We start from the raw sequence: 25,945 nt of genomic DNA, 5'->3' as shown, positions 1-25,945 counted from the left end.
AAACTGTTCATAACTTTTTAAAGTGCTTTAAATGTTGTATAGATCATTTCAACTGTGGAAAAGTGTGCATATATATACAGTTAAAATGATCGATACACATGTGTGCATATATAAACATATATAAATGGTAAATGGTAAATGGACTTGCTTTTACATAGCGCTTTTCTACCTATTGGTACTCAAAGCACTTTACAGTCACAGACATATCTACTCATTTTCTCACACAAGCACACACACATTCACACACCAGAGCCACGCACTGGGAGCAACTGGGGGTTCAGTGTCTTGCTCAAGGATACTTCGGCATGTGGCACATTCCGGGGATCTAGCCGCTAACCCTCTGGTTCATGGACAATCCGCTCCACCTACTGATTCACAGCCGCCCCATATATATATATGCCCCCCCCCCCCCCCTCCCCCCATATATATATATATATACATATATGTATATATATATATATATACATACAAAAAGCAATATTTTTCTATCACTATTACGCAATTTAGTTAATGATCTGAATCATGGCCGTGTGACTCTGATGAGGAACATTTATATTTACAGGTCTAACCTGCCAGTCAGTTCAGTTTAGCAGCTGTTACATGATTGTGTAATGTGCATTTTTGCATCAAAATGACATGAAACAATATGATCAAGTAAAGAGAAGCATGTGTTGTACATTTAAAAGGTTTTATTTAAAAAGCAGTTTACAAAAAAGATGAAAAAATGAGCAATATCAAAACAGCGTGATAGTAAAACCTATCTGTAATTTAATGCCACATAGCACCGAAAACTGTACGCAATTTTTATCACCTCATATAAAAAAATCATAAGAAACGCTATGTACATTTAGTCTGTTTCCTCAAATTGTCCCTATGAAAGGAATAAGCTAAACTGAAAGAAAAAACAAAGATGAAAGTAAAGATGAAATTAAGATTTACTTTTGAGAACCAAACTGCCGGCACAAATCAATCTACTGTTATACTGAAGAGAGGCTTAACTCTATAGATGGAAGATTTGTTCTGACCTGACTTAACCTGACCTGCGTGTAATATATGATATACTTATCCCTGGTCAGCTCTGGATGTATAAAAAAATAAACATTATTCTACCTATACATACCGACATCAGCTTAAAAGTCTTATTGCCAAAGAAGAGGTCTTTCTTCTTTTATGTCATTTCACCTGATCAGCATATGTCAGAAAAAAAAAGGAATGTCCTTTACATGTTTTCAGTCACTCAGTCTCGCACACATTGAAGAGCTCCTGTCAGGTATTAACTGCTCACAGTTCAAGCGGTGATGGGCATGTTGTCCCTGTAGCAGGCTGGCCTCTGGGGGCCACTGTAGCTGCACAAGTCCTGGTAGATCCGAGCCATTTGGTCAGTGGCCGCATCGTCAAACATCTCCAGGTTTGGGTTGTTGCAGTAAGGCTGGGAGCGACGCATGTTCATTTTCTCCAGCAGGTGCTGGCAGTTCATCACAGTGATCTGTCAGAAGGAGACAAATACAGCATTAGTAGTGAGAAGCCTTCTTTTGAAACGCTGATATGGTGTCAAGGCTTCAGTTTCAATGCTGAATAAAAACAGATATTTCTGTTGCTCAGTCAACATTTGAGAGAGACTCATAACTTGAGTAGACTTACCTGCACAATGATCAGTTTGCTCTTGGCACTGCTGTGGTCATTGAGCTCCTCTCCAAAACACAGGGTCACTGTTGGATCAGGAGCAGGAATCTGACCTTCCTGGTACAGTTGGAGAGCTGGAGAAAACAAAATAAATGAACAGCTGTTTAAACCATCCTTGCAATTTACAAACTGGTTTAAGCATTACTATGAAATGAATGTGCCTCAGATTCTGGCTTTCACTGAATAAATAAAGAGCCTCACCTTGAAGAAACCTTCCTGTGTCAAAAATCTTGACTACAGCATCCCTCTCAAGCTTGCCAGGCATGGAGCTGTACTGTGAGCCAACTTCTCCCAGCCCGCTCCAAAAGACACGACTCTGGCACAGCCTTTTGATGAAGATGCCCTCTTGGTTTGCACGGACCAGTACACCTCTCTCCAGGTGGCCCAGAAGCTTGCGAGTGACATAGCGCTGACGTTCGTACTCGATGAGGTCAGCCGGGGGAAAATGAACACTCTGCATGCTGTCTGAACTGTAGAGGGCGCCACGACCCATGTGCTGCTGTGGGGAAATCCGGCAGCCTTCAGGATGGGTTACCAGCGTGTTGTACATCAACTTTCCCCCATAGTAAAAACTTATCATCATTTGGGAGGAAGCTGGAGATGAAAACAAAAAAAAAATGTCACAAAAATAATGATGTAAAGCATTTATCCTGCATGTTGTTATGTGTTTGTTTCAACTGCCACTGCTTATCTAAACAGTTGATGATAGTACGGCACGTTATAGATAGCATTAATGATTACCTGAACTGTGAGTGCCTGAAGGCAAAGGCTCCTGATGCAATGGGAAAGCTGTGAATTACAGGAGGAACATGTGAATTAGGGCCACATTTAAACACAGTGTGGACACAACCGCACTGTCATGTAATTAGTTTGCTGCATCAACAAAAATGCCATTTCTCTAGCACGATCACACAAAGAAATAATCACTTTAGTCAGCAAAGTTCAACAGGATGTTAGTCAATTCCTCCATTGCAGAATTCAACAGACAAGCAAATAAATTCTATTTAGCACCCAGGACGGCCATGATTTCCATTGTGGTTATTTTTAAGGGAATTAAAGCTCATGTCTCAGTAAAAAGAACAGTCTCACATGAAGTCTGAGATAAAAAGCAGGGAAGGGCACTGGCAGACATACAAACACATGCCAGATAAAACTGAGAACAAATGAATTCATTCAGGCTAGTATATTAAATCGCTTTCAAAAAGCTGCCTTACCACTCATGCTGCTCTGAGACCAGTACTCTGGGCTGGCCTGGATGCTACAGACTTCCTCCTGCAAAGAGACAACAATGTACATGACACGTCAACAACTGAGCACCTCTGTACACTTTAAAGCCATGATGATGAAGTGGGAGGGTTTGATTGCTCAGTGTAACAAGTGTTGGAGGAGACGACGTTGTGTGGTTATGAGAAAAAAAAAGTCACACAAAAGCTGAGTGGCAAAAAAAAAATAAAGAAAGAAACATCTCGAAACAGATGTGGGTGGTGAAATAAAGTTCAATACATGATTTAGCGTGAGAAGGGGTCTCACCTCTTTAATAAGCTCTTCTATTTCTGTAGGGCTGCAGTCCATGTCTGTGATATCACCAGAGCTGGCGGTAGCTGTCATGGCCATCACTGAGCTTTTGCCATCTGTGGTTTAGAGAAATAAAAATACGAACGTAGTGAGTTTACACGAAGCACTGTCTTTTCATTATTTATAATCACTACACAAGGTTAGTGGGAATTTCACCCTGCAACATGCATTCCAATGTCATTTCTAACGACTTGAGACTTTGCATTCCACATATTTTAATATAAGCCCCAATAACACGAACTCACGCTTCTGTTCCTCTTCAGGTACAATGCGGTACACTTTATAGGGCTCAGAGATGTCCAACTGTGACCTCTCAGTCACCTCCTCAAAGTCAGGACTTTTATTCAAGGCACAGCGAAGTCTGGTCTTCCATGTTGCAGGCTCAGCCTTGTCCCCCTCCTTAAACTTGCCTTTAAACACAGCCCAGGCCTACAGAGAACAAAAAAAGGTAATGTTAAGGGTGGTGGTACATTAAGAAGAGATATGAAAAGTACCATAGAAAGTAAAGAGTAAAGAAAGAAAGAAAGAAAGAAAGAAACTTTGATTTACAATAATATTTTACTACATTGTGTCAAAATGTACATTACCAGTTTGACAGTTACATTTTTTGTGGGAACACAATGGACTATGGCTTAGTTGAAAGAAAATCAAAACGACAGAAAACTCATAGATGACTTAATTGCCTAAATGATTTCAATAGTCTAAATGATCATTTCCACCAGACCACATAAGAAACAGATTTCTAAACCAGGAGCGCGCGAGAGCTCCACCAGAATTCATTACAACGCTTTGGTTTTACGCACAGCAGTCCGTCTAGAGGACAACACAAGAGTGCTTTCAAACCTTAAATATGGATGCGTCAACTTCTTGATTGTAATCCTGTTTCCCTGCGTGCTTCCACGGAATTCGGAACATAGTGCGGCTTTCATCCTCCCACTGGAGTCCGGAGTACTGGCCGCTTTGAATCTGCTCCATCAGCCACTGCTTCAGTCTCCGACCTCCCGGGTTTGACATCTTGACGGAGAAAACTTTTTACGGATTCTTCACTTGTGGCCTAAAGGAGGAATATATAGTTCATAATAGTAAACAACATATAATATACAAAAAAAATATCATATTTAATTAACAATTCGTCCTTAATTGAGTCAAATGTTATAAAATCGCATTTGGCAGTTTGATAAGAGTAGAAAACAAAAGTAAAAGCACTTACAGTATGATAAGCTGCTGAGCTCTTGGCCCTGTGAGCGAAGTTGATAGATGGCTCGCTGTCAGATTTAATCAAGTGCGCTGTCCCCAACACGCCTGTGAAGTTTTTTGTGCTCCGTGACATGAATGAAATAGCTGGTGCGGTGGGTGACGACGCTGCCTCTCTCTGACCAATCAGCGCGTCGAAGCTTCACAGCGACGGCCCACTCCGGAAGAGTCGTTCTTCTAACTGTGGGCATTTACAAGAAATGGCCTGACACAAGAACCGATGGTTGTAAAGCTGCTGCCCACGCCAGCGGGCGTGAGCACTCAATAAAACCCGTAGAGTCACAAGTTACCCTGTGCTGTGGGGGATTTTTGCTCTCCAGGCCCTTTCACACCCACTCATCACAGATGAGAAACCTCAGAACTTGTAGAGCAGGTAACGCAGCCTGATAAAGTCGGTTGATTCAGCTTGACAGACAGTCCACCGGGACATGTAAACACGACCAAAGTCAAAACAAAGTCCAATACGAACGTTTGAGGACAGCCAGTGAAACGCAATATGGTTAATGATAGATCTGGTAGCCTATAGACTCAAAGGGGGAAACCATACATTATTGTATATTTTTAAATTCTGTAATCACATACTGTAAATCAAGTTTTTCCAGATGAGCTGCGCCTCGTTTTGACTGAGGTAGAGCCGAAAGAGAAATCAGCGCTGCTCAAATGTTGAAGAATTGTCAGCTAATAGAATATTAGGGTTTATTTTTTTCGAACAAAGATGACAAACGCCATCATTATTCGGCATATCTATTTTAAAAATCTGATCAATTAATCAATTTGCCTTTGTGAAATTGTAACAAGTCTTTTCTCACCTTTTATTAAACAGGCGGTTGAAACAGATTGCGGCAATAGTTGCACCCCTAGATTGGTGGTTTGTAGATATAGGCTAGAACATTTCTTCCTGTCATTTGTTTTTGTTTTTTTGTGTTTTTTTAAAAAAATAAAAAAATAAATAAATGAGTACACGAGGTGGAAAAGTATAACCATTAAATTAAGTTCAATACGCCTGTAATATAATAATTATTATAATAACTGGATCCTATCATTCCATCCTATTTTTTTTTTTTTTTTTTCCCTACGTGAATGAATGCTCTCTGTGTCTGCTCTACTCCCCCTAGGAATGGATTCTCAGGAAACAAATTGCGCTGTATTTCTTGGAAGGTTTTATTAAGGAAAACCAATGCTGGTTTGGTTCTTGTTTTTGTACAGCATATTGACACACTATATATTTGAACACCTGGCCTGACTTGTGGAACACATTAGTAGATGTTTGAAATATTAGCCTGCTGTGTATGCGCTGCGTCATTTTACTTTCCACACACATGGACACATGCGATAGTGTTGATAGTACAGATTTATTTTCATTTTCATATCTTTTTGTCAGTTACTGCATTTCATTATAAAACACAAACAAAAAAAACCCCACCATAAATACACAATTAACCCGTGAATAACAAAAATTCTCTAAAAATTAGCTTTGTCACAATAAATCAGAGCTTCAGTAAAATCAGGAAGACTTTTCGCGTAAGACTGCAGAGATCCTTCATGTGTTGTTAAACTCAGTCATTGTTTGTTATAGCTATTTTAACCAGCTATGAGTTACTTAAAGGAACACTTTGCCATTTTTGACACCTACTTTTATGAGTCATTCATAGAGTGCAGTCTCTACATCTCATAGGCGAGTGGCAGCCTACAAATACCATCCTCTAGCTGATGTGGAGTCAGTTGATGGATGACAAAATACAGAGGAATTGGTTGCATTTTTCTCTGTCTTATCTGCCTGATAAGAGATAAGTTAGCAGCAATTTTCTGTTGAGGTGGTGATGCAACCCCCAACCCTCAATATCCAGTCATTATCTACCAATGTGACTTGTTTGTGCTAGTTACAGACACTAGTAATAGTGTGTGGTCTGCATACAGCTTGGAATTTTCTTTAAAGTTAAAACAAATGAACCAAAACTTCCTAAATTAAAGAACACTATCCCACTTCTTATAAACAAGTGCTGTTTACTAGATTGGCAGTGATATGTAACACTCATTTATTCATTATGTTTATAACATTTGTAAGTGGCTAGCATATTGGTCAATGAACTCACTGGAACATGAGAGGATAGCTGTAGCACTTGCTTCCAAACAAATTTTATGCCATCGGGCCAGCAAGTATGCTAACATAACAATTTACAGTGTTAATCAGGCAGTTATATTGTTTAGAACTTAGACAGAACTGCAATGTCAAAATAATGTCATGAAAATGTGATCAGTCTGGCTGAAGATTTATAGAGTTCACTTTCACAATCACAGGCCAGGCATTACCATAATTACAGGCAAAATGTTCATTTAAGACAGCATCAATCAGTCTTTAAGGCTACTCAGCTGAACAATGCAGGTGTAAAGAGTGCACACTTAAAAACAAGACTCATCATGGCTAAGGTGCTGAGGTGTTTAGAGTAAGGCGTCTGCGAGCACCAATACCCCTGTTGTGGCTGTACTCAGTTTAGGAGCTTGGAAGGTTCTGCTAGTACTACAATTCAAAATCAACCCCCATTGCTTAAAAATAGTGAGATGGATGTGAATAAAGCAAAGCTATGCTTGAAAATGTCAAAAGTTGTTCTACAGTTGGGAGGATAGCTGTAGCACTTGGTTTTTAAGCTAATTTTATGCCAGTGGACATTTATGTCATCCTATGAAGGGAGGTTGATTTGGAAATGAGTACAGAATAATAGTAATGCCATTCCCAGACAGAACCAGATATGACCAGAGACTTATATTTCAGCTGCTGCCTTCAGGATTATCAGCGCCCGATGGGAGACCACTGACACCTATTCCCTGATTTATCCAGCGATGGTCTGCTCCTCTCCTCTGGCTCTCCTGTTGCTCTGTGTACTGGCTCAGCAGGGCTCCCACCTGCTCCTGGTCATTGAATGGACTGGGACGGAAACTGGACCGTAACCATGTTCGGTACTGGGGACAAGAGGCAGAATAAAAATCCTCGTTAACCACATTAAACGTCAGTGTATTAAAGCCAAACAATGTTACAGCATTTACTGCTGCTCTGAATATACATTTTAAAACGGATACCACATACACTCACTAGACTGTTCATTAGGTACACTGGTATACGCTACACTAGAATGCATTCTAATATAACAGTACTATTGTATTGTGTTGTGTTGTACCGACACAACCCACTATTTATACTATTTTGACAATCCCATTTTAGTCAGTGGGCTAGGCTAAACAGTCCAAACAATTCATTGATTAATTCAATCTAGTTTAACTGCGCCACAAACTAAATCCTCCAAATTATGATACAGTTGAATGACCACCTTAACTACAGTCATGACAGAGGATTTAGTGCAGGGGTGTCATATTGGAATGTATTGGTTTTCACTGTGCCTACCTATCTCCACTGTACCTAATGTTTTGAGTGTAAGTTTATTATCTTGTATCATTTTTCTCCAGTATGATAACGTTCTAAACACATGTCACACGTCATGTCTGACAGAACACATGTAAAGATCGAACATGGCCTGAGAGTGATTTCACTTTGTTATCATAGCATACAGTTCAAATGAAGGAAATGAAGGTGAAACAAGCGTCCACATTTACCAGTCATTTGGTAAATGTGGATGTTGGTTTCACCTTCATTTTCTTGAATTCAGTTCAGCACGTGAATCTTCGGGCCCTCAGTCACAGTAGCGGTCTACATTTGACTGTCATCATCTGTGCTTGATGTATGGAGTCGGTTTGTACCCGAAACATTTTCACACAGGCCCAACCAAAACCCACAACCTATTCCTGGTGGAAGGTACACAGTATTTTGTTTAAAGCGGTAGTCAGTTGACATGGTTGTACGTATTGAAGCATTTGGCGTGAAACGCTTTTGCTCTTTTTCCCCCTACAGACCATTCTGTGGTTTCAATGGTAGATAACAATATGAGGGTTTAGTGGGACAACAACACCTTCCAACTAAACTTAGGTGCCATTTTGCTTCTTCTGTTTTAAGGATACCACAGATTTAATTGTACCCTGGTCTGATCACAGACAAGTCTGAAGACAGACTTGCAGCTGATAGTAATAGACAGTAGCATTGAAATTAGTTTGAAAAGGTAATTATTCATATTCATCATAATCATATCACATACATATTTTAATTATGTGCTGCAGCCTTTCTTTCAAGTAGATTTTCATTGTTGGTTTAAACAACAACAACGGGTCAAAACGGCAAACAGCTGTAATATCTGAAATAATGTCCAGGAACTATACTGTTATTTTGTGCAATACCTGATTCTTAATGAAATTTAATGAAGTGAAAGTCACTCTAAAAGTAATACACTAATCTTCCTAATTTTAGTGCTCTCACATTCATCATTAAAACCAAACAGTACAGGGTTGACTCATAATGTCAACACAAGAGTAAAAATGAATTCAAAAATCATGTCAGTATAAATATGTCAGTATAAAGATAACATCAATGAGGCGGCTGATAAGACAGCCTTGCTTAACACCTGAAGTCTACTGTCATTGTGTCATCTCAAAAAGAATCTTGTAAAAAGCCACAGAGTGCTTTCAAGTGTTTCGCATGGTAGACAGACTGAAAGTATAAAAGCATAAGCTCCATCAAACCATGAGAGGATGACAGTGCAATCAGATAAGGCTCTCCCAGTTTGCTCAAGTCACAACATAAATGTTTAAACAAAAGGTCAATTTGAGTACAGTCTCAAGATTATTGCTTGATAATTGCTTCAGCATAAAGGCAGTAAGACACTTAATGTTGCCACAGTCAAATCTTATTAAGTAAAATTCAACACATTCAGGAGAGTGCTTTTATACCTTTTTCTGGACTACAACAGAAAAGCATATGGAGATCAAATTTGAAAATGTTTCCTTCTTCTTCCTTTGGTAATTTCGTTAAAGACAGTTGTGCCTGCATGCCCAGTACACTGCACTGTATTTCACGTGCCTTGTTACCATGATGCTGCTCCAGTACAAAATGATGTTACAGTGACATTAAAGACAGAAGTCGTTGCATTCTATAGTCTTCACTTTCTATCTGAGACAGATGTGGGAAAATCACAAATACAGAAAACCCATTTCCCCTTAAATCCTCGAAATCCGTGCAAGGTCTACAAACAATGAGCAATTTTTTTCAGTCATGTTGTGTTGCAAGATGCTGACAGTAATGCAAAACACGTGATGAGCAGTACCAGGCTAATGCAATCCCAGCAAACCCCCTGCAGTTCCCCTTCTCTACTAAACTACTATTCTGCTGGGTCATTCACTAACTAAACTGACTAACTAAAGTAATGCAAAATGTTAAAGGTTTTGAACAACCACCTGCTTCATGCTTACATTTTATGGTATTCATATGACTCAGAGATCAGGTGTTCAAAGGTTTGAAGTATTTTTGATAATGTAGATTTTGGTACAGGAAACTTTCTGCTTTTTGTTTGAATAGTATTGAACGCCCACATTTGAGCAGATTTTGGTTGCATGCAGGTATACAGTCAGTGGAAGCATGGAGGCAGAAAAAACTGTGGTGACCTGAAGATACTGTAACTCGTCATATCTGAGTAAATACATTAAACAAAAACTGCATTCTCACCTTTCATGTTTCAGACTACAGAATGAGCTGCATATGGAACAGGTAGTCTGTTAGCTGCACTGGGACCGCCCAAAGGCTAAATCATCAGATGATGGCAAATGAGTTTCCAGACTGGACCAGACTGAACATGAACTCGCAAATTTGGAACTAACTTGTTTTTTACTTCACACAACACTGTGAGGCTCTAAGGCACAAAAAAACCCTGGATACACTTGAGACAGATGAGAAGTCACATGACAATGCCCCTCGACAACAAGAAGGCCAAAAATCACTTGCTCCGAGTTCTGAAGTTAATATGATTAATAATATGATTAATATGATCACATTAAATGCTTCCACTCCATTATTATCAGAATATGAATCAGGTAACATGGCATTTGGATTTCATTATGGGGTGTTTCAAACAATGCAGAGAAAAAAAAAAAAAAAACTCTGCATGCAACTGGATAGTCCTACAACCGATCAGAGCCATTTAAAAATTCATCTCCCTGACACATCTTTGCCGGGGCATAATCAGTGCCCAACGGAGCTGCCGCAGGCCAACTACCAGGTTAGCATTAATAGGCCCCTGCACAAATATATCTGTTCTTATATTGTACAGTTTTGTACTTTCAAGCAGCAAAATAAGTGCATTTATTTGCTGAAGTGCTGCAGTTTAGTTTCCCTTTCAGTTGGAGTAGAGCTATGTCAGCTTAAACCGCTGAAGGTGACAGTCCCTGTGAAACGGACAACTGCAGTTTATTGGCTTCACAAAGAATAACAAATATACGGTGAACAATTTCAAAAATAATTCAATAAGCATTCATGAGACGGCTAAGATTAACAGTTGACAGGTTAACCACAGTCTACATGTGCAGTGTGATTGTATGTGTCATATCCTGTATGTGCCTGTGCATGGGGCTTAAATCACAAACAACCCATTACACACAGGCGTATTTACAGAAGTCTTACATATCATAAAGTTAAAACATTTAAAAATATATAGAAACCCTCAGATGATTTAAGGCTGCAATATTCAAATTTTAAAAGTGGGTTTGAAGCTTTCCGTAGGAAGTGTGTGTGAGTGTGTGTGTGTAGGTGTGCATTCATCATTTCTGTGTGTTCTTTTACTTGTTTACCTCTGAAACTTGTGTAGTCTGGTACTCCTGCAGCTGCTGCTGGAAGCCATAGTTTGGGCCGACAAAGGAGCGAACAGCTTTGACCGCAGACAGACACTCCTCCCAGCTGTAGTGGGTGACAGTCATCAGATATGCCACCACCATGGTAGTGCTGCGGGACACGCCAGCAAGGCTGCAACACAAAGGGCACGGGGTCAGTTTCATTATTGTCCTAAAGCATTATAGTTAAAAACATGTTTCATATCTGAACTGTCACTGATAACAGACAAATAAATGAAAAGAGGCAACCAACCTACCAGTGAACTAGGCAAGATCCACCATTCAGACGACATTCATGGATGAAGGTGATGCACTCTTTAAAATGTTGTAGTCTAATCAAAAGTCAAAATAAAACAAGAGTTTATACTACTTTCAATGACTTAAATTATATTGCATGTATTACATTACAGTACATTATTACTGTTGCTCATCAAATCCAAACTTACTTTTACCAAGGTAGAGCGGTAAAGCTAAAAATGGATTACACGTTAAAGGATATGAGAAAGCACACCTTGAACTGAAACTACCGTGTTGAGGCACTAAATCTGTGTTTCAACCAAGTTGCTGAAACTATGATAATGTATCAGTTTTGACTGTAGAAACTGCAGGTTATTCTCAAATATAGTGAGAAGTCCCAGAGTGAGTTAGGTAGTTTAAATAGATTATCATTATTTCTAAGAAACAGGTTGGAGAGTGTTCATTCGTGTTTAAACCACTCAAAGTTGTCATGTGAGAAAAAGGTTTGCTCTGCTAAAACAGAGAGTCTGTGGTAGACCAGTGCACAGACAGGGAAGTGACTTTCTTCATTTTTGTCTATCTGCAAAATGACTTGAGTTTGCAGGTTTGATGTATTCTGTGTCTAAAAATGATCGACCGAATCATTTTAACTCGCAACAAATAAGCTCCTGTCTTACGCCAAGCGGTTACAAACGGGTGAATAGTCAAAGTGTATAAGGTCACAGACATGAATACAGCGCAGCACAATGAAGTGCAACTGCTCCCCAAATATCCTACTTATTCACTGTCAGGAAACACTGATGGTGTTTTGCATAATCAAGCTGCATGGCTGACAGCACTGTCTCCTGAGGAGCAGATGCTGGTTACTCAATAGCAGACAGAATAACAGACTGGGGCTAAAATAGATTGACTGTCACTTTTCTTCTTTCCTTCTTCCTGAGATCCAAACTCTTCTTTAAAAGATGTCTCCTCAGCACTTTGTTCTGTCTTCCTAGCACAGAGGTTTCCGGTAGACTTGTTTAATATGCAGAAAATTAACTTGTGACAAGGATTTGAGGTTTTAACCAGTGGAATATGGAGAGCATTTCCGAAACAGAAATAAGCTGTTATGTTACTGTGTAGTTGAAATGCAAAAAATAACTTCTTTGTGGTCTCTGGTGTTACATGCTGAATTTTAATAGTATAATATATAATCGTATTATGATTAAATATACCACATTAGTTCAAATGCACTGTGTTGGACATGGAGACTTATCGCATTAATGCACATCTTGTTTTGGAAATGTTGATGCAAATAAGTTTACACCTTCATGGTCAATGCACAGTGTGCAATGACCATGAAGGTCCAAAGCATAGTTTTCACAAGAGAGTTCACAAAAAAAAGGAACCTCTTGCTCTTTACAACACCTACACATAAATAACATTTTAAGCAATTCCAATTAACTTGTCGCTGCACTGGCTGGGAATTCTACAAAACCCTGACGAAAAACCTCACAGCTGTTAGGGAAATATATTTTGCCAGGCTACTTATCACCCACTGTAGTCCTTAACCCTTGTTACGGTCTGAGGTTGGCTGTCATTCCAGTCATCTTCATACATGATGAAGCCTCTTGAGACAGTAACTGTGCTTTAGGGCTATCCAAATGAATCTAACCTCTTAATATTGAACTCTAAAATACAGACACATGTTTTATGGAAGTTTTTCAGGCAGCTTCGTACCACCACAGAGCAACCACTACAGTTGCTCCAGAAAATACAGAAAGACAATCCGTGCTATGTACCTTACACATGGGAGGGGCCATTAGACCTGACCATAGGGGCCCCTAGATGATGGCAAGCATTGTGGGGCGGCAGTTGGCCTCACCCTCCCATCAGTCAGACCAGTGATTGTGACAGAGGGGGTTTATTAAAGCCCTGGGTGGTCGAAGCAAAGAGCCAGATGTCACACTTATGTTTCCTTCCTCTGCTGCCTGAGGGAAGGACGCCTGATTGCGACAGTGGAGGTCAGACACCTCCACCCCAGCCCAATCAGCAACATTCAACCAACCACTAAACCTCAATTCTCATTAAGTTACACTTCACCCAGTTTGGTTTTCTTTTCTTTTTTTTAACTAAAGCAAAGCTGGATAACCACAGTGACTGTAGAACTAAGTTATGCTGAGATTTCTGGGAACCAAGAAAAGTAAACTTTTTTCAGCTGTCAGCAAGGAACTTCACATGAATGGCATAATATACTGGATATTTATGCAACCCTTCCCAAGATCCCACCTCTATCTGTGGATGAACCCTGACCAACTGTAGAGGGCGGCTCTAAAAACAATAACCCTTCCCTAGCTCCAATACAGATCCAAAAGTCATTCATGAGCTGGGGTCGCAAGACATAAGACCACTCCGTTGCATTAATGCTCAAACTGCAGAACATGACTGATGCTTAATGTCTGGCGCCCTTACTTCGTGCATACAAATACAACAGCTAGTGTTACTTGAGGTTAAAGACCATGCACAGAAAGAAACATCGCTTTTATGACTAATAAGTTGTGTTAGCAGCCGCTACATGGGTGGAGGAATTGCTCATGCCTCTTTCAACACTGACTCTGCCTACTGAAGGACAGTGACACATTGAAGAAATGCACACACTCTCATACAAACATAGACAGTACATCCTGACGTGAGAGTTCAATTCACTTAGCTGAAACTACTAGTTGGATCTACTTCATATTTCTATATTATGAAATCATCATAACTGAAATGAACAGGTCATAGGTCATTTTGACCTTTAAAGTGCTGCTTGAATTAGAAACTCACATTTCAAATTAGCTAAGACACAGTAAGCAGTAAATACTAACAGGATTTTTTTTAATTCATATTTTGTATTGTTGTGTTTGTCATTGTATAGCTAGTTTGAAATTTAGACCATATAAGTGAGAAGATTTTGGCTGGTCCTCATTTTCTCACACTGCTTTAAAGGGTTCAAACTTTTGGATGGTTAAGACTACGGTTAGGGTTGAGGCTAAAATTGGGTTTTGGTTAGGGTTGGTGTTTGTCACTTATCTGTGATCATTCAGATTAGGGCAAAGGGCTAGGGGATGCAGTATGTGAGTGCATATCCTCACCAGGACAGCCATACACATGTACGTGTATGTGTGTGTGTATATGTGTGTGTGTGTTTACTCACAGGTTCTGGTTGGAGGCATCAGCTGCATGAATACAAAGGTACGTCATGTCCTGTAAAATATTCATAAAAAACTATGGACAACTGAAAGCAAAGTGAAGAATGTAGGTCATATTATTGCCCCTAAACTAACTGTCCCACACTCAAGCACTTACCTGGTAATTACACCAGATTTAGACGGCTAAAGAAATGATAAATTATTACACTATTAGCTCCTGTCCCTAAACACATGTCTACCAAAAACCTAAAACAAAAATCTCTCTCTGTCAGTAAAGAAAGCCTGTCTTGCTCCAACCATGACTCATCACCACCCCCAGCTGGCTGACTTAATAAATTACATTATTAAAACGTCATAATCATACCAAAACCATCTGGTAAAATTTCCTCAGAACTAGTTTGATTCATAAAATCTTGTTATGAAGACAAACAAAAACACCAGCCAACCTGGATTTTCCCACTTACCTCAAACACAGGCTTAGCATTGTTGTACACAGACAGGATATGGGTGATGCCATTCTTAGATAGACTTTCCCTGTTTTCTGAATCTGAGACATGGAGAAAGTGGGGGACAGATCTCATCACATGATTTTTTACACAAAGCAAACACACCAACAACTATACCAGCTACACTGAAAGCAGCTGCAAAGGCAGGTCTGAGAGCTGTTTACCACCCTGCAGCATGTTTTGGTATAGTTAGGCCTGGGGTAACTTGCTCCTGTCACTTGAGCTAATCTTAGCCATTATACTCCTGTCGTCATTGCGGCAGCTAAAGTTAGAGCCTTGCAAATGTCTAATTAACTGGGGAAGAGGTTGTGTCAGGCTAGGGAGTGTCGCACTAAAGACTGTAAAACCTTAAGTAAAGCAACACCTTCTAGCTTTTTAATTATCTTTTAATAACATCTATTTTTGCATCCTTTTACAATGAAATCTATGTTCGACAGAAAGACAAATTTCAGCAAAAATAATCTCAAGTTTGAAAGTTAAATCTATATTGTCAAATCATTAGGGACACTAGTGAAAGCAAATACATTTGAATGCCCATAACAGTCCTGCACTAAACCCCCTTCATGACTGTTAGAGTGTTTAGTTTATGTCGAAAACAGAGTGAGAAAGGTGGTAATTTAACTGTCTGATTATTATGGAGGAAATAGACTGTGATGCTGTTAAACTGGATAAATTTAAACAGAAAGGTGTTTTTTGTTATTTAGCCTATCCCACCAACTCAAATGGAATTGTCAAAATAATAAACACGTGTCGGTACAACACAACACAATACAATTCGATAGTACTACAAACCACATGATCCGCAATGAAAACACTGTTTAATTAAAAGGTCTCAGTTATGATAAAGAAATGCTGAATACCATAATCTTCAAGACTCTTTATTAGAATGCATAACCAAGTGTATCTACATATGTATCTATGATATAAATAAGCCATATAAAGGTATAGCCAGATCCAGATTCATTCATTCACACTAAATATGGACTAATTCATTTATTTTACACTCAAAATATTTGAATACATTAAATACATTAAAATGCCAATAAAATCTAACCCTCTTTTGAGAATACTAGTGGTAAAATGTACTACTCTATCCACTTCCCACTTCTTCATCTATTTGTAGCCTATAATGGCGGCCTCATGCCTTATGTACTGAACAACTGCTGTATCCAGTTTAAAGCATCAAATCAAGTTACATATTCGTCTTACCTCTTATGTTCCCGAGGTAGAGCCCATCAACAACCTGTGAAGCAGCAGTCACAGACATGTTACATTAAGATATTCATTACACTTCAGCTTCCAGGACTTCACTTGAGAAGAACAAATGCTCCGGGTCGAGCCAGATTGGATTTAGGGCTTAAAGCTTAAGAACCAGCTACCAGCAAAGAAAACGCTCCCTGCAGCCATACATGGCCTGAAGCACTGATGCATGATTATCAGGACGAAGTGATGAGAGCCTGCACGCCTTTGGTAATAGAACCATGACAAGCAGGCAATAGTTGTCTAGAGGTAATTAAAAGCTACATTGGCGTTATAAAAATTTGAATCAAACAACCTGCTGTGGTAATTAAGAATGGATCCAAATAATAATTCACCTGCAAATTATTTTAAGGGAGAAACAATGTTGTGAAGAGCAATCCAAAAATATTTTTTTTCATTCACTGACCAGTTTTGAGATTTTGGGCTAACATGTCTTTGTTAAGACATGTGGAAAGAACACATTTAGGTGTTTATTTTACTACAGTATTACTAAGGGAGATGTATGAAATGTAATTCTTATTTTATTAAATGATCTCTCATGTACATTTTTAAACAAAGACTTGTCAAACAAAACAATTGTTGTCTTATGGTAAGAAATCCACATGGAAAGTCTTATCTGTTAGCTACAATAATTAGTGATTTCTAGGCCAGTATAAAAAAAAAAAAAAAGTACTCATTTCACTTGAACTCATTTTAGTTTTAACAGTAAATGAAATATTCATTGTGGCAACAATTATTTATTAAAGAAATAATTTTAAAAATGAATTGGTCATTTTGATTTCTGTGTGCCTGTGTCTTTGTGTAACTGTGCGTAGCTGGGTACACTGATCAGGCATAACATTATGACCACCATCCTAATATTGTGTAGGTCTCCCTTGTGTCTCCAAAACAGTTGTGACTCATCAGAGAATGGACATGGGCCTTCTGAGGGTGTCTTGCGGTGTCTAGCAACATAATGTTGTTAGTGGGGGCCTTTGGGTCATATGGGTTGAGGGGAGGGGCCTCTGTGGATCATCCCACAGATACTTGATCAGTTTGGGATCTACTGAATTTGGAGGCCAGGTCAACACCTTGTGCAGTTCTTCATGTTTTTTTAGTTGTTCCCAAACTGTTTTTGTGTGTGTGTGTGTGTGTCAGGCTGCATCCTGCTGGGGATGGCTGCTGCCATCAAGGAGTATCATTGCTATGGAGTGGGTGCTACATGCCTAAGTAACATCCACATGAATGCCAGGTCCAAAGGTTTTCCAGCAGAACATTGTATTGTCACAAGTTGGTCAATGTTGTTTACTTCTCCTTCTATTGTTGTAGCTGATCGGTGTATGTGTGTGTTGGTGTCAAGCAAGTGCCAAAGACATTTGGTGTCTGCCTTATCTCACCAACCTCCAGGAACTCAATAATAATACTTATGAATCACAATTCAACATCAGCTGTGGAATTATTCTGAGATCAGATGTCAACCCAAAGACCAAATAGTTGTCGTTGTTGTTTTTATAAATTATTTTATAAAAAAAATAAATAAGATTAGCTTGTGCATTAAAACGTCTACACTTGATAATCAATGTTATCTGTTTTTTTTCCCACTGCCCACAAACCAAAACGTGACGTGATTGACTAACGTTGACTAGTGGACGCAGGCGTCAACCAGCTAGGCTAAGAGTTTTACCATATAAACAAAACACAAACAGCATAACGCTACAATAACAAGAAAATAAAGACAAACAAATAAAGCGTACCTTGTTCATTCCATTGCCCATGATGACTCCCGAGTCTATGGCGAGCTACAGCACTTTAATGTGTTGAACCGCTATGATATGTTAACATGGACTTTGCATCCAAAACACGAGGCTGGACTGAATGACTTCCGGCTCATAAAGCGGCGGATAACCTTCCCTTCGGTCGCTAAGTGTGCTTTCTATTCAGCAGCATTATTACATTCAACTTATGTGCCAAAAACGGTGGAATTCCTTTCAGCCCTGACCTCCTCTCAGCTCCAACAACAGTTCCGTCATACCGTACCGTCTTCCGGATTGTTTTGACGTGAAACAACAGCAGCTGCGTGCTCATCCGGTAAGTGACGTCACCACAGCTGTCCTTTATCCATTCTCCTCTTTCACAGGGAAGACTGAAAAACTGATTAAATCCTCCTCCAGTCCAGGATTTAATGAGGAAACCATTGATTACACAGGAGGGATCAAATAGCAAATAGCAATGCTCCCACTTTAAGATCCCTCCTCTACGTTCGGCCCAACAACTGTATACTTTATAGTCTGTTTTGTTCATTAACATCACAATGTACATAGTTTTGTCACTGCCAATTTGATTTAAACAGGTATCAATTTCATTGCAAGTCACAGACAATAAAAATAATATAAGCTGCCAACGTACTGTATTCTCATGGTGATAAAATAGTTATTTATACTGAAATGCTCTCAGAACTAAAGCCCACAGAAAATTTAAAACAATTTATATCAAATTACATTGAGCAAATGAGCCAATTTAAAGCAAATAACCTTATCAAAATGTATGTCCTTCTCTCCTGCATTACTGACCATTCAATGCAAAACGGTATTCATGTACACAAAACTGAAACAAGTTTTATTTCATTTAACTGTTTTTATTTTTATTTCTATGATACACAAAGACCGTAAGAGGAAGTGGCCTTCCAAAATGCACAGACTGAGGTAATGTGGACAACTGATAAATACAGAAATATAAGTTTTTGTCGTCTGCCTTTATCTTCAAGTGTGTGTTGTTGGTCCTCTGGGTCTGTTACTTTTTCCATTGCTTGTTTTCGTAGTCCCACTTGGCTGAGAAGCCCTCCACTGGGCTGACTCTCATGTCCAGCATCCTCTGCAGCTCCTTTTCCTTGTACTCGGCATCAAATGTGTGTGGGACAGGTCCATACACTGCGAAGAGAAAACAAAATATGTCAAGCGTAAATAAACTACAGAAACCAATGTAATCCTTCCATCCATATCTCAGCCTATAACAAGAATACTAAGGAAGATGCCATTTTAACATATTTACCATATTTCCTCTGCCAGAGCACAACCAGGCCAGTGATGCCAATGAAGGCAAAAATCCCTCCAACCACAGATTTCCACTCTGCTGATCCCTGGTTCATCTCAGCAAAGCTCTGGTTGAAGCTGATGCGGTACACTAAAGATTGGAAACACACAATTCTAGATGAAGGTTGCAGAACACAAAACATTACTACACATACTACTAAAAAATGTTTAGTGTTATCAAGCCCTACAAGCAATCTTCTCATCATTGGAGAGTGCAGCCCATGAGCCTTTCTCCTTCTCCTTCAGGGACTTCTGCTCGGGACTCAGATTCTGCACGTAGCAGATATCCGGGAGAGGGCTCTCCCGCCTATCAAAGTAGACAGGTAGAGTATAGTCCTCCACCTTAGCAACACCTGCAAGGGGAAGAAAAAAAATGACTCATCAAATCACTTGATAACAACTGTACTGAATGCATTCATTCATTCATTCATGATAAAATTCACTTGAAACCTTAGGTAAAAGACAAAACACAATCTCAGATGAAGAAGATTCATCCCAGAGTCAGTGTTGTCTACTGTGAATATATGGATGTCATTAGTTGGAACTCACTGTGTCTGAAGTATTCCTCAGTTTTACAAATGTGTTTTTTTTTTGTCTGAATTCAACATCAGTATTGTGAATTCTTTGATATGGTAGATAAAACTTATGCATTTTTAGGCACATGTGTCAGCACATCACAGTCATTTAAATTACTTTTGACAAAAAAACACAAGTTTAATTATGAGTGAATTAACAGGTAAACTAATTACAATGAAATAAGAGGTTTGGTTGAGGATGTTGTGCTAACCCGTGAAATTAGATGCCGTGGCGTTTTGCTGTCATGACCATGTCAGTATATCCCTCGATATTTGCTCATATAAGAAGGTGCAAGTCAACTGGCACTCTGTCTGTAAGCTCTTGTCCGTTGAACTTTATAATGAGTTTGTATTCAGTTAAAAGTACTTGATGGCACATTAAACTATGCAGATGAAACACTTGAAATCAGTGCTGTATGGGCACACTTAAATGTTTCCTGATGGCTGGAAAACATGTTCACAGGTTGAGAAGCTGATAATAAGGGGTCAGATACTGATGAGAAAGAGCTGTTCCTTTGTACAAACTTGACTTTCATTAAAGGATGGAAACGTGTTTGAAAAAGTGATGTTTATATAAGAGAACATAAACACCCATTTATGCTCTTCTGGTGCAAATACAATTTAACTGACAACTAGATGTAATTCAAAAAGCCTGCTCAAAATAGATGTGCCAACTGCTGTGTCTTGAAATCATGGCACGGGCATTCAGATTTACATTTTAAATTCTAAAATAAGTGAAGTTGTTTTTAGAAAGGTCACCAGACATGTATACATGGAACAAGCTGCATTCGTTGCGATACCACCAGCCAGAAATAGAACAGACCCATTTTATGTTATGTTGAACATACCATGTCCTCCACGTACACAGACAGATGTGGAAATGGCACGTTTGCCAATAAGGCTAAGGGCTCTTGTGGCCAGCATTCTGTGGAAAAGATCATATAAGAGATATTAATAAAGCCATTTAGCACGTTTACACAAGATTTTCACAATCTCTATTCCATTATATATTTTTTATCCTACAATTTTTTTTTAAAGTAAGCATGAAAAATAATCCCTTTTATCAATGTGCATACATGAAAAAAATAACTGAAAACAGTGTAGGTAAATGGCCAATTTGAAGTATTAGAAATAGTAGGTTTCTCAACAACAGCAGATAGTAGGTTTCTATTGTCGTAAAGTGTTATACTTAAAGTCATTTTGCGTTTTTAAAATTAGAATATGTAATGCATACATAAACGATAATTCACTCCATGCATTGTACTTTTATGCGAGTTGATTTGTCACCGTTAGGTCTATGCGTCTAAACGAAAGAGATCAGTGTTCATTGCAATGCTAGCTAGCGTTAGCTGCAAACACAAGGTCATTGCGCGAGGGTAAAAATAATAACAGAAATGCTAGTTTCTATGGGACAACACTACACCATTCGCCATTCCCCCACCAACGGAGACTGCATTCGTGGTGGGCAACTGAAACATTCGCTTTTTGCACATCACATCTACCTCTTGAGGCTAACGACAGCTACCCGGAAAGTAAGCACGTCCTAGCTCCGGTGCGCTCGCACAAAGTCAATGTAGGGAAGTGGTTATTTCGATTAAAATTATTAGGTCAACCTGGGTCAGTCTTTATACTTAGAGTGTATATAATGTCAAAACAAATATGAGGTAAACTGCGATGTATTTTGATAGGGTTAGATAGACGACGTAGATAATAAAAAATACGACCTACTGTCTCTTCCTTGGTCCTGTCCGCGGATGCTATCAAGGGAAGTGTGGATGACAGAGAGCGGAAATACGTAAATTGTGCGACACATGACGGAAGATAGTCTCGATTTTACGACATTTTTATCCTGTTTTGCAGCACCACCGGTGGTACAGAAACGAGTGGAAGGTGGAAGTAAGATTAGCCATTCGGGTTGGACACCGAGTTAAACATTTAGCATATAAAGCTAGCTGTGATTTGTGATATATACAAAGCTTAGATGAGCTCGTCAGAAAACATTGCTCCGACCTCCTATCCTGTCAGTAAGGTGACTGCCGAGGTAGATATCTACTTTTCTCCGGGCATGATAAGTGACGATAGCTAACGGTAGCAGGCAGCAATCCCTCCTCGACGCGTGAAGAGCAACTCAACTACTTTGGCAGAAGCTGTCGTTCCTCTGCTGTTTTTCGTATAAACATGCCTATTCAACTCACTAGCCAGGCTTACTGTAAAATGCTTTTACATGCTGCCAAGTATCCCCACTGCGCCGTGAATGGACTGCTGGTGGCAGAAAAAACGAAGGAGAAAAAGAAAGACAGCCACAGTGATCCAGTGCTGTGTGTGGACTGTGTGCCTCTGTTTCACGGCACTCTTGCTCTGGCACCAATGCTAGAAGTAGCTTTAACGCTGGTAAGTAGGCATCAAGGAAACTGTACACTTAGTTTGTTGGGTGGGCCTGGTTATAAATAAATGCAGTCTAATACAGCAGCCACGTGATGATAAACATCAGTTTCTGAAGTAGAAACTCGGGTTTTGATCAGTTGCAGTGGTCAGCATGCAGGTTATTATGGTCCACTGCAATACAATCACTGTCATTATTAGGTACACTAGGGAAAACAAATACATTCTAACACAACAGTACAGCGCTAAATCTTATCTTCATTAAGGCTATGGCATGGTAAAATAACAGAGAGAGCTGTTGATTGAACTGTGTTTTCATTTTGGAGGCTGCGGATTGTAGAACTATTGAATTGTGTTGTACTGACACACGTCTCTCTTTAGTCAGTGGGTTAGGCTAAATAACAGAAATTAAAAGGTTTAACGGCACCACAAGCTACATCCAACAAAAAGATCACGGAGCTGAATCACCACCTTTCTTACACTGGATCAGCGTGAACTGGCAAGTGAGTATATAGTAAAGACTGGACTAAATCTCATATTCACCTCTCCATTTAAAGAAACAAGTTAATGGCATCACAAACTACACTTCTGGAAGTGACAATGAAGTTCAATCAACAGCTCTGTGATGTGAAACAGTTGTAACAAAAACTGGATTTTTCACATTCACTCAGCAACATGTGCCTAATAAACCTGCAGCTGAGCGTGGTTTCATGTCTGTTGTTTCTTTCTGTTTAAAATTAAACTCACCTGTTCAGCTTTCATTCTCTCTTCACATGTTGCCTTCACACCCTCGTGCTGCAATCTCAGATTGATACTTGGTGTAAAGAAAATAATTACATCATGGCCGGATATTATCAAGCCAACGAACGCACGAAGGATTCAAGGTACACACTCTGTTTTTCCATCGATAATAAACCATGCTGCAACCTACTCAGGACACCTTGCTGATATACACAACATTTTTGGTCCTTTCCCTTGTAGACCCAACCAAGTGGCAGAGAAAGTGGCTGCCAGGATTTCTGAGAACTTCAGCGAAGCAGCAATTGTTATGGTAAGAGTAAATAATTTAGATAGAAAATAATAGATTATATTTTTCAAATAATATATTAATCAGGAAGGATAACACAAAAGCAACAATGATAGTTCCATGGTGGTTTGCACATAAAGAAAGTTTTTGCAAAATTATGGCTACCTGGAAAGTAGTAGCAATGTGATTAATGAAAAAACATTCTAATAATACTCTATAAAATACTTGGCAGCTTTTTAAATTATACATATTTCTATATAAGATTTATTTTTTTTTTTTAGGTAAAACATGGAAAACTCTGGTCTGTAAGAATCACCTTATGATCCTAGTGGCCACTGAATCCTTTGTAATTTCTGTGTTGTTGTTTTATTTCCTGCAGGTGGACAGCGGTAGATTAACAGTGAGTTGTTTTGAGCCCATTGTGTTTATCTATGATCATCATGAAAACAAGTGGAAGAGCAGAGAAGTAACGACGTAAGTGCCTCAGTGTTGAGGTCTGTTTGGCTATGAGGCCTGTATAATGCACGCTGTACAGTCTTAATGTGCACCTCACTCAGAGCTTCTAGCACACAAGCTCACTGTCTTCTCCCAGTAACTTAAATATTGAAGTATTTAAAGTCATGTTATTGTGTCTTTCAGTGACTCTTTTGAGGACTGGAGTGAAGCACAGAAGATCACATCTGCTCTGCTCGAGGGCAAGTCCTATGAGAACTTGATTGACTTTGACAATCACTTGGATGATCTCAGGAACGACTGGACCAACCCTGTGATTAACAAGTCCGTCCTGGATCTGTGCTAAGACCTTCAAGTCCGCGTTGCTGCCATTTCAGCGTGCATGATGCTACTTATTTTGTAGCACAGGAGAACAAAAATGCTTCCATCAAAAGGTTCCCGCACTGACGGGAACTTGCGGAGCACTGACCAGATAGGTCTCTAAAGGGCAAGCGCCACATGTGCATTGCTGTCCTGTATCCACCTTTACAAGGTGATACTAAGGTGATGAAGGCAGTTCCACTTTTGAATGCAACTTAATTTTTTGTTTCTTGCAACGGTTTGTCTTTATTCATAGTTATGTGCAAAAAGTTAAAATCTAGAGTATTTGATCTATATATTTCTTCTTAGCCACAAAGAGATCAAGTTCTAAATTATTGAAACATTTGGTGAAGATTGTACTGCTGAGATATGATGTAAAAATAAATTCTTTATTAAATTTCTAGTTTAAGCTCTCAAAACTAAGTTCAAGTTTGTGGGCAGTTTAATAATAAAAGATTGATGACATAGACCTAGAAACACAGGAACCTTAAAGTTTTGTTCTATTTTACTGTACCAACCTGTTTCTGCAGCTACACCAGCAACAACAAAGGGATGGTTGACTCAAGAGCTTTGACTTCTTGTTGATTAATGCTTACACAAATGTATCTGAAATGCATGTCTCTCGTCATTGTTGCTACCGCGCTGCTGAATGTCATTCTAGATGATATACAGTATGTGTGTTCAGAAATCTGAATCAGATCCCAGGAATGTGTGAATTTAGTTTTGTCCTGGATATCTGTTTTAAGAATGAGGTAATATTATGTATTTTTACTTAATTGACAAATCTAAGTCCATCTATTTAAAAAGCAACATTTTTGACAGACATTTTATGAACTGAATGTAAAATGAAAAAGATTTTCTGAAAGGATCCATGCTGTTTATGTCATGTGTGAAATTGTTTTTCTGTGTGTCTTATACCACTGCCTTGACATTGCCTTGACCCAACTACAGGGTTTGCAGCTTCATTGTTTAGTTTGATATAGTTGAAAAGCAGCCTACCAACGGTTCCATTAATGTCTGTGCTGCTTTATCAGTAACGTGTGTCAGGGTCTTGGGATACTGTTAACAGGTGGATTGGAGAACAACATGAAAGACATTTTATATGTCAGTTTGCAGAACAATATTTGTAATAAAAACTTGTATGTACTTAACATTATAAAGTAGAACGGTAATGGGTAGAATATCTTTAATGCGAGGAGGAAGTTGCATTGTTATTAAAGTAATTGCACATACCTTAAATGTTATCTTTTTTAAGTGCAGACACAGAGTCGATGTGCTTTTATTCAACTTTTTCTTATTAACCTACCAATGACTTAAGCCTTTGTTTTATAAAGCAACACAACCAGAAAAAGGAAAATAAGAATTTTTCAGATCTAGGACTGAACTGACATCCTAGTCTCCAAGTTGAAGATTTGTTACTGTATTCAACATCACTGTAAGATTATGTTTGTTATTGGTACACTAATTCTAAAATGAAAAGTAACTGATTACAATTAGACCATCACTGTGGCAGCTCAGACATTTTTTGCCAAATTATGGTGTCTGTTATCCATTTGAAGGTAATTTATACTTGCCTAATGTTTTAGTGATATATTTTTGTGTACAATATGTACATATTGAGTGTCTGTACACAACA

General features: G+C 39.0%; 4 protein-coding genes across 7 annotated transcripts; 1 reads left to right on the top strand and 3 right to left on the bottom strand.

The window, feature by feature from the left end:
* Window positions 1–680: 680 nt before the first annotated feature.
* irf8 (interferon regulatory factor 8) lies at window positions 681–5,086 on the bottom strand. Of its 2 annotated transcripts, XM_084541848.1 has the most exons (9): window positions 4,469–5,086; window positions 4,102–4,312; window positions 3,504–3,687; window positions 3,214–3,314; window positions 2,898–2,955; window positions 2,425–2,472; window positions 1,885–2,277; window positions 1,642–1,757; window positions 681–1,486 (listed from the first exon to the last, which is right to left on the bottom strand). In XM_084541848.1, exons 2-9 carry the CDS (start codon window positions 4,270–4,272, stop codon window positions 1,289–1,291), a joined length of 1,269 nt encoding a protein of 422 aa, XP_084397974.1. In that variant the 5' UTR covers window positions 4,273–4,312; window positions 4,469–5,086; the 3' UTR covers window positions 681–1,288. The 2 variants fall into 2 exon arrangements, with proteins under 2 accessions (XP_084397974.1, XP_084397975.1); XM_084541849.1 differs by lacking the exon at window positions 4,469–5,086 and having other exon boundaries at window positions 4,102–4,348.
* A 519-nt stretch (window positions 5,087–5,605) lies between these two features.
* Window positions 5,606–18,745, bottom strand: dusp22a (dual specificity phosphatase 22a; the record flags this gene model as incomplete). Of its 2 annotated transcripts, XM_084540995.1 has the most annotated exons (7): window positions 5,606–7,470; window positions 11,233–11,404; window positions 11,529–11,603; window positions 14,684–14,733; window positions 15,143–15,225; window positions 16,394–16,427; window positions 18,178–18,745. In XM_084540995.1, the coding sequence occupies 7 exons, from the start codon at window positions 18,196–18,198 to the stop codon at window positions 7,279–7,281; spliced, it is 627 nt and encodes a 208-aa protein (XP_084397121.1). In that variant the 3' UTR covers window positions 5,606–7,278. The 2 variants fall into 2 exon arrangements, with proteins under 2 accessions (XP_084397121.1, XP_084397120.1); XM_084540994.1 differs by lacking the exon at window positions 18,178–18,745 and having other exon boundaries at window positions 16,394–16,451.
* A 292-nt stretch (window positions 18,746–19,037) lies between these two features.
* On the bottom strand, window positions 19,038–21,878 carry cox4i1 (cytochrome c oxidase subunit 4I1). Of its 2 annotated transcripts, none has more exons than XM_084540979.1 (5): window positions 21,812–21,878; window positions 20,936–21,012; window positions 19,701–19,865; window positions 19,472–19,603; window positions 19,038–19,350 (listed from the first exon to the last, which is right to left on the bottom strand). In XM_084540979.1, exons 2-5 carry the CDS (start codon window positions 21,009–21,011, stop codon window positions 19,214–19,216), a joined length of 510 nt encoding a protein of 169 aa, XP_084397105.1. In that variant the 5' UTR covers window position 21,012; window positions 21,812–21,878; the 3' UTR covers window positions 19,038–19,213. The 2 variants fall into 2 exon arrangements, with proteins under 2 accessions (XP_084397105.1, XP_084397106.1); XM_084540980.1 differs by having other exon boundaries at window positions 21,816–21,863.
* Window positions 21,879–21,951: 73 nt separating this feature from the next.
* On the top strand, window positions 21,952–25,842 carry emc8 (ER membrane protein complex subunit 8). Its single transcript, XM_084540978.1, has 5 exons — window positions 21,952–22,478; window positions 23,277–23,353; window positions 23,451–23,520; window positions 23,876–23,970; window positions 24,136–25,842. The coding sequence occupies exons 1-5, from the start codon at window positions 22,266–22,268 to the stop codon at window positions 24,293–24,295; spliced, it is 615 nt and encodes a 204-aa protein (XP_084397104.1). The 5' UTR covers window positions 21,952–22,265; the 3' UTR covers window positions 24,296–25,842.
* The last annotated feature ends 103 nt before the right edge of the window (window positions 25,843–25,945 follow it).

Source organism: Chelon labrosus (assembly GCF_963514085.1).
Source record: "Chelon labrosus genome assembly, chromosome: 3".
Taxonomy (NCBI): domain Eukaryota; kingdom Metazoa; phylum Chordata; class Actinopteri; order Mugiliformes; family Mugilidae; genus Chelon; species Chelon labrosus.
This window is presented reverse-complemented; position numbering and strand designations above follow the sequence as displayed.

Excerpts from the sequence above, each read along its gene's own strand:
- irf8 (XM_084541848.1), bottom strand. The coding sequence starts at position 4,272 with ATGTCAAACCCGGGAGGTCGGAGACTGAAGCAGTGGCTGATGGAGCAG. Across the intron at positions 3,688-4,101 it reads TTGACGCATCCATATTTAAG|GCCTGGGCTGTGTTTAAAGG; the intron begins GTTTGAAAGCAC and ends TGTTCTCTGTAG. Across the intron at positions 2,473-2,897 it reads GTCTCAGAGCAGCATGAGTG|CTTTCCCATTGCATCAGGAG; the intron begins GTAAGGCAGCTT and ends TGTAATTCACAG.
- cox4i1 (XM_084540979.1), bottom strand. The coding sequence starts at position 21,011 with ATGCTGGCCACAAGAGCCCTTAGCCTTATTGGCAAACGTGCCATTTCC. Across the intron at positions 19,866-20,935 it reads CTGTGTACGTGGAGGACATG|GTGTTGCTAAGGTGGAGGAC; the intron begins GTATGTTCAACA and ends TTCCCCTTGCAG. Across the intron at positions 19,351-19,471 it reads GCTCTGGCAGAGGAAATATG|TGTATGGACCTGTCCCACAC; the intron begins GTAAATATGTTA and ends TTCTCTTCGCAG.
- emc8 (XM_084540978.1), top strand. The coding sequence starts at position 22,266 with ATGCCTATTCAACTCACTAGCCAGGCTTACTGTAAAATGCTTTTACAT. Across the intron at positions 23,354-23,450 it reads GAACGCACGAAGGATTCAAG|ACCCAACCAAGTGGCAGAGA; the intron begins GTACACACTCTG and ends TTTCCCTTGTAG. Across the intron at positions 23,971-24,135 it reads AAGAGCAGAGAAGTAACGAC|TGACTCTTTTGAGGACTGGA; the intron begins GTAAGTGCCTCA and ends TGTGTCTTTCAG.